The sequence below is a fragment of the Mustela putorius genome, unplaced genomic scaffold (assembly GCF_011764305.1).
Source record: "Mustela putorius furo isolate JIRA1106 unplaced genomic scaffold, ASM1176430v1.1 tig00003854_pilon_pilon_pilon, whole genome shotgun sequence".
Taxonomy (NCBI): Eukaryota; Metazoa; Chordata; class Mammalia; order Carnivora; family Mustelidae; genus Mustela; species Mustela putorius.
Genome location: NW_025422006.1, coordinates 3,807,694 through 3,821,968, shown reverse-complemented (window position 1 = coordinate 3,821,968; position 14,275 = coordinate 3,807,694). Strand labels below are relative to the sequence as shown.

The window sequence follows — 14,275 nt, the reverse complement described above, 5'->3', positions numbered from 1 at the left end:
TAATGGTGAAAGACGAAATGTTGTATTTCTAAGATCAGGAAGAGCACAAGGATAGCCTCCCGTACCATTTTGATCCAACACTGTAGGTCATAATCAATGCAATAAGGCAAGAAAGATGAATAAAAAGCAGACAAATCAGAAAAGAAGTAAAACCATCTTTGTTTGCAGACAACATGATCATCTATGCAAAAAATCCCAAGGCGTTTTTTTTTTTTTTTAAGTTATTAGGAATAGTAGGTATATTTAGTAACATTACGAGGTTGTAAGGTCAATATCTAAAAAGTCAAATATATTTCTATACCAGCCATATTGTATTTCAATACTACCGAAATTTACAACATATATTATTTACAATAGTATCAGATATATGATCTACTTGGTGATAAACTTAACAAAAACTATATGAAGAAAACTGAAAGATTAGAAATCATAAGGAAGAGAAATTAAAGACCTAAAAAAGAGATATATCATGTTTATGGATCATCATACCCAATATAATGAAAATACTATTTTCTGTGAAATTGATCCATAGAGTCAACATAATTGCAATCAAAATTCCAGGAAGGGCTTTGTGGATTTAGACAAGCTAATTCTAAAGTTTATATCCAAATGCAAAGGATCTAAAATAATCACAACAAATCTGAAACACAAGACGAAATGTTAGAAATTATATATCACCTAATTTTAAGACTCTAAATCCACAGCAATCAAGACAGTAGGGTACACATAAAGATAGTAGTAAAAAAAACTGGAGGGAGGGAGGCACAGTAGGTTAAGCGTCTGACCGTTGACTTCAGATTACGTCATGAGATCAAGCCCCAAGTAGGGCTCTATTTGGAATTCACTCTCTCTGCCATACCCACCCCCGACTTGCTCATGTACACGCTCTCTCTAATACATAAATCAATGTTCTTAAAAAATGGAACAGAAATACATCCCTACATATATGGCCATTTCAATAAAGATGTCAAGGTAACTCAATGGAGAAATTAGTCTTATCAACAAATGGTGCTGGAAAAACTGTATCTTACACCATCTATAAAAATTAACTCAAAATGTATTATAGACCTAAAAATAAGATTACAAACTCCTAGAAGATAACATGAGACAATTTAAGTGACATTATGTTAGAAAAAATTTTTCATCTTCCATAAAAAAAAATGCAAAAAAAAACCCTGATAAATGAACTTCATCTTAATGAGACTTTTGTTCTTTGAAAGGAGAAACTTAAGAAAATCAAAGTGCAAGCCCACGGACACGAGAAAAAAGTTCACAAAACATATTTCTGATAAGATTTGTGCCCAGAATATGTAAATATCTAAAAGGAACTAAATAAGGAGGAGAAAAACAACAACAACAACATGATTTTTAAAAATAGGCAAATGGTTGGACATTAACAAAAACAATATGCAAATGGCCAATAAGCATATGAAAAGAACCTCGCCATCAGTAGTCATTTTAGAGACATACAAATTAAGACTACAATGAGTTACCACTACATAGTCACCAGAAGGATAGCTACAATTAAAAGCACTGTCAATCCCAGGTACTGGCAAGGACAAGGAGCAGCTGGAACCCTTCCACCCTACCAGCGGGGATGCAAAATGGCATAGCTGCTTTGGAAAACAGACTGGCAACTACTCATAAAATTATACATGCCCTTATCATAGGATTCCACAATCTCCTATTCGCCTACCTGAGTGTAATAAAACATATGCCCAAACACTTGCCCTAAATGCACTTAACTACTTTCTCCAGCAGAGCCAAAATCTAGAAACAATCCAAAGAGACTCAACAAAGTGTGGAGGGCCATGCAGTGAACAACACTCAGCAACGAGAAGGTTCCACTCTAAATGATTCATGTCCAATCTCAATTTAAGTGTGACCTAAACTAAGCCAGGCTATATATTGTGTGATTCCACGTAGAGCAAAATCTAGAAAAAACAAGACCATAATGGATACAATGCAGATCTGCGGTCACCAGAGGCCCAGGGATGGAGTAGAAGAAGATCAACTACAAAAGGAGAGAAACATGGGGCGTGCGGGTGGCTCAGTGGGTTAAAGCCTCTGCCTTTGGCTTAGGTCATGATCCCAGGGTCCTGGGATCTAGCCCTGCATTGGGCTCTCTGCTCAGAAAGGAGCCTGCTTCCCACCACCACCACCCCCCCCCCGGCTCTCTCTCTGCCCGCCTCTCTGCCTACTTGTCATCTCAGCCTGTCAAATAAATAAATAAAATCTTTTAAAAAAAAAAAAAAAAGGAGAGGAACAAATTTGGGGGGATGATGAAAATGTTCTGTTCCTTGATTGTGACAGTGGAGTAGGACTAAACCTGACTATCAAACTGTACACTTTATATTGGGGAACTAGAATGTATGCAAACTGCTAACCAATATGGCCAGATAAAAAACTGCTACAGCAATCAAACATATTGAAGATACACACTGGTGGAAATTCCTAATACCTTACCTATCCACATTGTTTGATTTGAATATATAAAAATGCCAATGCTAAAAAAACAAACAAAAACCCAAACAAAACCGCAAAAGGGTATCTCAGTGGAAAAACCAGTCTCTTCTCAATGCTACAATTTCTATGCCTTTCTTTAAATTTCCTTTATACTCACAAGGAAACTATATTACAATATGAAGACTTGCTTACTAATGAAGGTATCTATATTTTAAAAGATGCTTTATTAAAAGAAAAGACTGTTTAACTGATAATAACCTGTAGGTTGTTTTTCCAGAGGGAGATCCTACCCCAAAGCCCTGACAGTCTGGAGACTTAACCCCACAAATCAGAGTATTTGTGGTCTATTAGAAGCATAGCATGTCATATCTAACAACCTGCCAATCCTTGTTCTAAACTTTTATCTCCTGGCAAATACAATATAAACCATTACTTATCAACAGGTCATCTTGGATATATTTTAAGTCACATTAAAATGTCCTTAAAGAGGCGCACCTGGGGGCATCTGGGTGGCTCAGTAAGCCTCTGCCTTCAGCTCAGGTCATGATCTCAGGGTCCTGGGATCGAGTCCTGCATCGGGCTCTCTGCTCAGCGGGGAGCCTACTTCCTCCTCTCTCTGCCTGCCTTTCTGCCTACTTGTGATCTCTCTCTGTCAAATAAATAAATAAAATCTTAAAAAAAAAAAAAAAAAAGAGGGGCTGCTGGGCAGCTCAAGCAGGTTAAGCATCGGTCATGATCCCAGGATCCTGGGATCAACCCCTGTGTTGCGAAGGGCTCCCTGCTGAGCAGGGAGTCTGCTTCTCCCTCTCTCTCTCTGTTCCTCCCTCCTGCTCATGCTTCCTCGCTCTTAAATAAATAAATAAATATCTTTTTTTTAAAATATCCCTAAACAGTAACTACAAAATCAAACCTATTATTCCTGTATGCCAAGAGCCTACAATACACTGAGGAAGAAAAGCCATACACACAGGACACTTCTATTAATAATCAAGATATTATACATACCAAAGTAGAATGGTGAGTGGTAAAGACAGTAAGATTGTCATCGTTGAAAAGAAAGCAAAGGGGACAGAATGAGATATGAGAGACTTGACCATTCCTGAACAAAGAGTTTGAAAAAACAAACGAGGTTGAGACAGAGATATTGGGCTGTGAACAACATTTTCAGCGGAGAAAGTAGAGACTACTTACCTGAATTGGAAGATTAGAGAGAAGTACAAGATAAGGCTGGGAAAAGATAGGATTCAATTATCCGAGAACACCTATTATATGGCAGGCATAGTATAGAAATGGAGCTGTTAGGAAAGAAATTCTAGATTTAGGAATTTGATCTTTTTACCCTGTAGTAGTACAAGTAATGGCAATTTCACATTCATTATCTCAACCAATTTTCACAACAAATGATTTTACAGAATGGAGAAACAGAGGTCCAGGGAGGTATATTTTTGTGCTTAAGGTCATACAGGCAGAACTAGGGCAAAAATAGCCCACTGTTCTTTTCTTTTTCTATCCTCTATACCACTCAGCTCCTCCACTCAAGAAAAAAATAAATCTCTCTTTTTTTTTTTTAAAGTGTGATTGGGGGGTACCTGGCTGGCTCAGTCGGTAGAGCGTGTGACTCTTAATCTCAGGGTTGTGAGTTTGAGCCCCACATTGGGCACAGAGCCCACTTAATAAAATAAAATAAATAAAAATGCGATTTGATAAAAGCAATGTTTTGGTGAAATACATATGCTCATGCTATATGGGTTGAATTAGAAGGCAACGAACATGGAATCAAGGAGCAGTAGCAGTACTGTCCTATATTAATCCTGGAGCAGTGAAAACAAAAGGAATGAGAGTCATCATTCATGGGACTACACAAAAAGATTCAGCTATGTTTCTTGTTTGATAATGCCAAGAGACTCACAGATAACTAAGAGACCAGTAGAGCCACTGATAAAATTGAAATGTCAACAAATGCATCTGTTTTGTGGTGGAAATTAGCTACTGTGGTCAAATGGTGCCCAAACAAATATATTATGAGTCTCAAACCCTTAAACCAAAATAACCCAGGGCTTACTGCCACTGGGTATTTTATTTACAGATATTTTAAACTGTGTATACTTAAAAAATCTAGACCTTCCACCAACCCTCAAAGGTACCTATATTCATAAAACCAATTAGAGTTTATTCCTATTTTCTAGAAACCTCTAAGAGAGTTGGTACAGCTAAATCTAGAGAATTAATAAGTATCTCTTTAATTAAATCTATCATTGAGTCAAGGCTTTCTTTTAGGGGATCGAGGTCATGTGGCAATCACAAGTGAATGCCCAAAGGTATGCAACTAAGAAAGTATTTTAAAATCTATTAAAAGAAGAAATCTAGCTTACCTCTTACATGGAAATTATTTCTCAGGGCAAGGTTACATTTTCAACTTCTCCCAAGATTCTAACAAATTCATCTAAGGTATTAGTTAATTGACAAGAACACTGGGCTAGTAGCTCTTTAATAGCTATAAATCAATATTCAAAAGATAAAGTAGTCCTTAAAAGGGGGTAACAAAGAGGATTAGGACCAAGGAAGGGAGAGGTGAACCCAAATAAAATCATATCCAGGCTCGAGCAAAAAACACAGAGGTCAGTGCTGCTCTGTGCAATGGCCAGTAGAGGCTGCCAATGTACACGGACACGGAGGGCTCCCCTGTGTCCCACAGACACAAAAGGAGGTGTCACCAAAACAAAAAAGCATTCGGAGCTCATCATAGAGCATTTTTCAACAGCAGTCACCAAGACTCTTTTCAATCCTAGCTTCTGGGCATGGGTCACAGGAATGAAGGAAATGCAGAGTAGTTGGAGCACTCGTGAAAGATGATCACACTCAGCCACTCTGACCAAAGGAAACCATCAAGCCCTGTAGGTAAACCTTTCCAGAGATGAAACTCCGGAGATGTGAAAATGGATATTTTCACTTAAGGATACCTCGATTTACAGTCTTTAAAGCCTCCTTCAAATAGATGTAACACTTGGCTTCTTCAAGTAAGGTCAATCAGTCACAGCTCAAAATTTTCAGCTACTGGGTACAAAGTTGGAACCTGATCTCCAGTTTGGAAGTATCGATCTTAAATTACAAATATTAACATGCTTAAACGGAATTCCCTCCTCTCCAGCAGTCAGGAGAAATTCTGTCTGCTGGTGCCCCGACCCAAAGCTGAGAACGTAAACGCTCAAATACACTGAGCGGCAATCACTTTTTAAAATTCATTTGGTGAATCTGCTCTACAAGTTGAAGAATTATGTATCTGGCCCTTTGTGAGCTCCAAACACTGCTAGTTCTTGTAGAGAGGAACTCTGCTGTCAATCAAGGCTCGAGTCAGCCCCGCAAATGTGTGCCGCAGCTTTCACCTGTCACTCCTGTTACACGTAATGTAGGCAGCTTAGCACTAAATCAATTTAAGGAACTGCAGAAGTTAAATACATACATTATTATTACGATGACAGAAAAGGCAATGAATGTCTTGCAGCTCCATTTGCTTTCTTTGTTAAGGAAGAAAAAGCTAATTATCTGTAGCTGTCAACCATGAAGACCCAGACCTATTTAAATCAACATTAGCCTTGGACAACTGAAAACATTTCTCGTTATTTTCGTCCGATTGTTTTCTTTTTTGCACAAAAACATAATTTCATGACAAAACACTAAACATTCTGAGGGACAATGTAAAAACGAGTGGAAAAAATGTAAAGCTACACTTTAGTATCCCTTTTCACAACCAATTTACTATCTCAAAAAACTGCAATACCCATTCTCTAAACAGTATAGCCCAAATTTAGACAAATATAAAGCCTCTCTGTACAAATTCATATTAAGAAAATTCAACTTCATGAAAGCCACTGACTACTGGTTACAATGAAATTATGTCACAGATGATCAAGGAAGAAATTCTGTCCATTTATTTAATTAACAAGAGAGAGAAAGAGAAACACATCCACAGCTATGCTGATAAGTCACAGAAAATTCACACTGAATCATGGGCTTCTGGTTTGTATATTATTTTCTTTATTTACCAAGCTTTCTTTCTCTGGTCCAGTCCCATAAGAATCTAGAAGTAATAAGAAGTTGGTTTTGAATTTTCACTTTTCAGATTTAAGGATCAACTTGTATATTTCCAGGATATCAAAGAAGAATTCAAAGAATATTCTTAATAAGTCCAAGAAAAGCAAACCTATTATCATCAGTAGATAAACTATGGAATAATCTCTTAACATTGTGCTCTTAGAAGTACATAAAGGTCATTACTCTTGACTAGGAATTGTAAATACCCATCGTGTTTGCTCTTAATGAGTTTTCAGTGATAAAATATTATTTTCTGTTTTTTTTTTTTTTAGAAGAGACTTTCTCAGGAGAGTATACTTAATAGTATTTTATGATCTCACAGTTAAAAAACTGCCCATTTAGCTTTCTAATGCATTCTAAACACATGTAACCCCTAATATAAGCAAAAGCAACACAGACAAATTGAAACTCAATCATGTAAAACAAAAATTTGACAAATGGCCCAACACAATTATAGTTTTAAAAATAAAAGCTCCATATGTAACTCCCTAAACCAGCATCAAAGGGAAGCCTTTTCTAACTACACCTGACTCACAACTCCAAGATTCTGGTTTGCCACAACCTCTCCCTGCAATCTTAAGGAATCACTGCTGGAGATGGGGAGAAAAGGTCAGGAACCGTTAGTATAAATAATATAAAAAGGCAACTCATCTCAGACCCCAAGAAATCACCTGTGAAAATGGTTACGGTACAGATGTAGCCTGCGTGGCAGGGGAAAAGGCAGAGTGAAGTAGGTGCACTGTACCCAATAGTAAGTACATTTCCCACTGTCCCAAAACTCGTAAGTGACAGAATCAAGATTCCATCCCAGCTTTAGACACCAAAGCCCAGGCTCTTTTCACAACATGATCCTGCCTCCAAGCATTAACTTTTTCCTCTGGCTTTACATTATCAGAAATTTATATCTATCAAGATTGAGACACGGTTGACACCCTTCACAATTAACAATGCTGGTGACAGTGTTACTCTGTACGCTCATAAACATGGCAGAAATGACAAAAATATGATTAGGAGGGTGCCCTCTGTCTTAAAATAAGGAGGGTAAGATAGACGACCTTCAGGGGTCCTTCTAGCACTAACATTCTAATATTCTTTGGGTTATTTATCTTGCTAAGATAGTTGGGAACAGATACGAAGCCTCTGGCTGTATCTTTTCTAATTTTCTGAAATCTGTTCAAATTATAGTTCCCGAAATCAACAAACTGGTCAATCACAGAACAGTGCCAAATGCAGATCTGTCCTGCTCACAGGTCAGGACGGCTGCCTTCATGTACTAGATGCCACGACAACCATGGCATTTACTTGAACGTCACCGTGACTTTGTGATGTGCTCCCTCATCTGGTTCTCAGAACAAACCTGTAATGAAATAAGGCAGGTGATACAATTCTGGCCTCATTCTACAAGGGAGAAAAACAGACCCAGAGAACTTAAATCACTTGGTCAATGATCCTTACGGAGCATGGCGAAGCCAAGACTAAAACACAGGCCTCCTGACTCTTAAGTCCACAGTTTCTTATTACTGTTGGCGCTTTGAAATGTATCCCGAAACCTTTCCATGCCCACTCTGTGTGACCTGGTCTGTCTAAACCTGAACTTCATGGCGTGTAACTGAGCTCGTGAAGGCACTGTTTATGTGTGATACAGTAACTTACGTGTCCAGTACAGAATTTTCTTTTTCTAACATATTTGTCTTACGTTTTCAAAAAGATCCCCACCCACATTTTGAATGATTAAGATTAAGACTTCTAATTACTAGAAAAATCCTACTTAAAGAAAGCCTAATTTGGGAGCTTGTTCAATTAGAAATCAGCTTTCTTTTGGTGGACATCCACTTAATAAGACAGAGTGTGGTATGCCTGCCTTTAAATCCTCAGAATCTCTCTACCCTAACGCACCGCCATTACTGAAGGCCAGAATGATCTCATTTAACAAAGCTGCTTCTTGCCCTTTCATTAGGCCCTAATCTAAATTAGAGTATAAAGACATAAGGCTCTGTACTTGTGACTGGCTCAGGATAAAGGGCACTGGCTGGCCATGTGGCCTGATGAAGTCCTAGGACACAGAGGGTCTTTTTTGGATTTTATCAGTCTTAGAGCAAGCAATTTATTTTGAGCCAGAAAAATAAAATATAATCTTGGGCCATCTGGTTCTGTAACACTCTTTATTTGTTTAGAAAGGTCACCGTTGTCAAGTTATTGAATGTTATCTCTGGAATTGACAGGAAGAGAGAAGTTTTTAAAAACAGGCCAGGAATATTAAAGTTACCAGATATTAAGATGTAAAGTAGTATTTAAAAGCCTGGGCCTTAGCCTTAGACAGACCACAGTTCAAATCCCAGCTCCACCAACCACCAGTCAAATAACCTTGGGCAAATCATCAGGTTTCTTAATCCATTTTTCCCATCCATAAAATCTAGATAACAACACCATCAAGGAATGTTATATAATGGTAACATAATTTAACATATATATTATTAGCTTACAGTTACCATTCAAAAATTATTCAATAACTATTTTCTGTGTAATTGTGTCTTCTCATTTTTCTTCAGTTTTGCATGAAACCACAATTTTCATTACTTTTATAAACGCTTCTCTGGACAGCAAAGTGGAATTTAAATGCAGACCCGTAATTTATGCTCTGCATATCAAATATGTGGATTGAGAGCCTAATGCTAGCAAAGACTTCACCCTACCTTAAGCATTTAAGCAACATTCATTACTTTTTAAAAATCGAGTTTATAGCAACAACTACTTTCTCGGTGGAACAACTAGACTGCTGTGTCAGTGAACAAGGAACACCAACCAACAACAATTCCGTATCCTAACCCCTTCGGTGGGACAGGACACCGGATGTTGTTACATAAATTATTTTCTTTGCATCGGGCAGTCTTCTATTGATGTCTCATCGCCACACCATGACCCACCACTGCAGCACAAGATGACCCAGAGTCTGCGTAGACAGGCTATTTGGGCCCTGCCCCTTTCTGAGAAGAGCCAATAATTTACACATAGATTTAAAAAAGCAGCTCAATCAAAGCTCCATCCAGAACACTTCCAAAGACCGATGTTTTCATTTCAGCAGGTCGGATTCCAGATGAAATCATGCAACCCGTTAACGTCTCTCCATGTGGGCAAATGCTTTCCTTGCGCTTTGGTACAAATGGCCATCATGACGTGTTGAACTGACTTAATCCCACATATGGCTGGTTTCCCCATAATCAAAGTAGGCACCCTAAGCTGGACCAAAAGGTGTATGTGTCAGGCTAGCAAAGAACATACCCGCCTGTTTTCAACTCATGTACTAGCTGCCGTGCAGTTTCCTATCTGGTGTCAGCAGTAACAGGCAGACATCTTCCCTACGAACCGCTGAGCGGATCTCTTTCTTTCCCATAATATTGACCTAAAACATGGAGTTTTCAAAAACAAATTTCAAGCTCCACGGTCTACTTACAAACCAACAAGCCTAAAACATGCACACTGCGTTAACGGCGATAAAGATAGAGAGAACAGAGAAAACTGTAAGCCTGTATGGAAAATATATGCGAGAAGCTCTCTTGACCGATCTTCATTTACCCAACTTGCTGAATGAAACCACCTCCTCTCCAGCGACAGTGGAGATACCCAGGACATGCTGAAAACTCACAGCCTACCCGCGGCTCTCCGGAGCGCCCCCACAGTTCTGCTCCCGAGAGTTGAGCTGTGTGCACTCCTAACACCAGTCATATTTGTTCCAAAACCTCATTAGGGAAGTTTTATTGTTAGTGTAATTAGCTAATCTAATAAATATTAGATCAGCTATGAGAGTAAAAATGAACAGGATTCTATCTTCAAAAACGAAATCAGAAGCTTAGGAAAAACTTAAATGCAAGTCGCTACAAACACTGCTGTTAAAATTGGTAAAAGAAACAGAAAAATGGGGGAAATCTGAAATATAGAATGGTGGTTCTCAAACTTGAGTGTGGAGGCCTTGTGAAAGCAGATGACTGAGCACCACTCCCTTAGTTTCTTTTTCCGTAGGTATAGAGTGAAAGCAAAGAATCTGCAGGCTACGAAATTCCCATGTGATGCTGCTGGTCTGGGAATCACACTGAGAACCACCACTTTTCAGTTCTCTGAAATTTAAAGCATTAAAGTAGCAACATGTAAACTGAAAGGATTTGTTATGAATGCTGATTAATGAAAGACTTGTTCCAATCAGCAAACCTATGCTACAGAGAAAGGCTCAGTCTTAATCAAAGGACAGTTTATAAGTTTTAAGTTAAAACAGAAATGTTAATGAGATGTACGCATCTCTCTCTTTTTTTTTTTTTTTTTTCAGAACCTACTGTTTTAAATGACATTTTCAATTAATGGGCAAACTGAAAATCAAACTGAGAAGACATCTGTCAGCTATGGGTCATTTAAGTACCACAGGAGTATGAAAATGCTTTCACCTTCACTGTCAGAGGGGAAATTCTAACAGGATAGCCTCCTTGGTGAAGACTTCCTAAAATCACAAGCTCAAAATATCAATGAATCCTTTGTGAACATTAATAAAAGGATATCTCATTTAGAATGGAGTTGGGAGTCAGCAAGGGCAGCTCTTGGGCCCTACCCCTCCTCTTCAGTTGCAAATTCAGTAGGAAGAGACCATAACCTTGCAGGCACACTACTTTCCTATTCCAGAAGGAGGAAGGCTTCTTCCTTCCCTGGCAACAGTGGAGCCAATGAGAGACATTCACAACCCAGCCAATGAGAAGCCACCATACCTCCAACTTCTGGTTTACTGCAAAGGGCTTTTAGTTGATAAGAGCCCTCCAAATTGACCCTTTCCTCCACAAAAGAACATAGCTCCCCTTTGTTCCCCAGACTTGCCAATGGTTTTACCATATCTTGTACCTCCTAGATTGCAAGTCTCTGCTATTCCTGAATAAACCCATTTTTGCTAGTAAAATAACTGGTGGTTTTATTTTTAATGTTAACACCTTTAAAATAAAAGGTTAAGTAAAACAATCCAATTTCCAGATAGGACTTCCGACTCAGAGAAGAAAATTAACCTATCCAAAGGTATAATTCTGTCAAGTGGCTATGTCAAGACTTGAATACAGATCTGCCCCCAAATTCAGTGTGTTTTCCCCTAGTCTTACAACAACACAGTATAATCTTTGAAAGAATCAAAGGCAGGTTAGAACCAACACTGGAGACCCAATCAATCTAAAATATCTGTGAAACATAAAATGCTCACACTTACGCAGTTGTGAACACTAGACGGACTACAAGCATTAGTAACTGTTACCTTGAACATTATCACAGACATCATCTATAACCTGTATAATGGTCTAGACAGGATCATCAAATATAGGGCCCTGGAAGGTAGCTGGTCTACCAGCTCTGAAGCAAAGCTTTTGGCAGTACAACTCCACTTGGGCAAGAAATCTGTGGAGAATGGATGACAGAAAGATTCACAAGCAGATGCAGCAGGGCAAGTGAAATGGAGACAACCAATGTTCAGACAGAGTTGAAGAGGCACATTATTTACACATCAAGGTCATGCATCTACACATGGAACACTTACGGACTTCTCGGAAACCAGAGCAAAGCCGGTCCAGTGACAGTAATCCCTAAACTTGCCTTTTAAAGCAAATCTATCTTCTTAGAAATTAGGGAAAAAACAAAACAAAAAAAAAAAAAAACAGCAGCTTAAGTTTGTCTTATAAGGTAGTAAAATGTTCATGTGGCGTCATATGAATTCCAGAAGTAAAGAGGACCAGCAGTAAGGACCTAGGAATGACCAGAACAGCCGCTCTAAAAGAGGAAGGAAGGAAGGAGGGAGGGAAGAGAGAAAAGAGAAAATACAAAAACAGAAAATAACAAGTGTTAGCTAGGATATGGAGAAACCGAAATGCTCGTACACTGTAGGAATGTAAACTAGTGTAGCCACTGTAAAAAACAAAAGGGAGGTTCCTCAAAAAATTAAAAACAGACTTAGCATATATACGATCAAGCAATCCCACTTCTGGATATAGATCCAAGAAAGTTGGAAACAGGATCTCAAAGAGATCCTTGCGACCCTGTGTAACTGCAGCATTATTCATGACAGCCAAAAGGTCAGGCAACCTAAATGCCCACCAGTGGAAGAATGGATAAAGAAAATGAGGGATACACATACAATGAAACACTATACACTCTTAAAAAAGAAAAAAAAAATCCTATCAAATGCTACAACATGGATAAACCCTGAGGACATTATGCTAAGTGAAACAAGACAATCACCAAAAAAACAAAAACAAACAACCACACTGTATGATTCCACTTAAATGAGATATCTAAAGTTGTCAGACTCAAAGAAACAAAGTAGAATGGTGGTATCAGAAGTGAGGAGAAGGTACTCACAAGGAGGGGAGGTCCTCTCCAGTGGGCATAGAGTTTCAGTTTTATAAGATGAAAAACTCTCACGGTCCATTGTACAACAATGGGCATATAGTTAACACTAATGAACTGCACACTTAAAAAGTTACTATGATTTTTAAAAACTAGGAATAAAAATGTCTCCAAAAAGGTACTAAGAAAAAAAGTATTTGAAATATTCACTATAACTTGCTTAAGAGAACAAGAGAGTCTCATAAGAGCAGATTTCATTTTAATCACTGTAATCTCTTAAAAACACTAATTTCTATAAGATTCAAGGGTTCTATGACTTAAATGTGTTATTTGTAATGGAAAGGAGGTATGCCACATCAGAATTACTTGGAGGCCTTTAAAAATATTACTTATTCTCACCCAGAGAGATGTTCCCAGTTGAGTGAGCCATCATTACAGATGCAACTGTGCTATATTCTTCAACTGTGCTGGGACTGAAAACAGATTGAGAATTTCATTTTTAAATGATTGCTTAAATGAGCAGTAAGAAAATGCTATTTCATCACTTCTCTTATAATAAGGAAATTAACAAGTATTGTTTGATATAATTAAACGGTCTTCATAACATAAAGCTAAGTATCGGTTTTATTTTCTGAAGCATATGTAATATAATTGTGGCAGCTCTACACTGCAATGAACAATTCTTGCAATGACATTGGATCTCCACGGAACTGAGCACCCATGGAGAACAGCATCAACAAACACGCAGAAAATGCAGATAGAAATACCTCTCAAGGCTTCTGAAATATACTGCCCAGAACATTTCTCCATTCAACAGCACTTTCCTATGTGCATTTATCTCCAGATGCATTTTTCCCAGCATCTATTCTGCTCTCCAGAGCGCTTTGCTCATCTTTTCTTTTCTGCATTTAGAGGAAGGAAAAGGACTCAATTTTCCATACCCAAGCGTTCAGTAACAAAATAAAGGGTATCTCTCATTTCCATAGGCTACTGTTTCATCTCCAGTTTCAACTTCAGAACCAAGGATTAATAGAATCACACTGACTTCACTCTGGTGCATTTTCCTTATACCATATTTAAAAAATCTATTGGTAAGGGTCTGGTGGTATCACAAACTCAAGCCCCATGAAAGGATCCACGAACGGAAACACTCCATTGGTAACATTTCCTTAAAAATTACACGAATACATTATTTAACATGGAAGTTACTTCACAACTTCTACAAGAGTATATTGAAGCTCAGGAAATTGCTCCCTCAATTCCTGCCTACTTTGGTGTTAAATATTTTCTGGGGTACCTGTTGGATTCCCTTGTCCTTTCTTTCACTACCCTTTTTGAGTTATTTTCTTGGTGGTGG

General features: G+C 38.2%; 1 protein-coding gene across 5 annotated transcripts in view; it reads right to left on the bottom strand.

Moving 5' to 3' along the window:
* RFX3 (regulatory factor X3) overlaps positions 1 to 14,275 on the bottom strand; it is a 287,619-nt gene that overhangs the window by 224,970 nt on the left and 48,374 nt on the right. For 2 of the 5 annotated variants that reach the window (XM_004766195.3, XM_045065030.1), the window contains exon 2: positions 13,318 to 13,391. The exons of the other annotated variants lie outside the window; for them this stretch is intronic. In XM_004766195.3, coding sequence (XP_004766252.1) covers positions 13,318 to 13,391 — 74 coding nt within the window. The remainder of the gene's footprint in view (positions 1 to 13,317; positions 13,392 to 14,275) is intronic. 5 annotated transcript variants of the gene reach the window in all.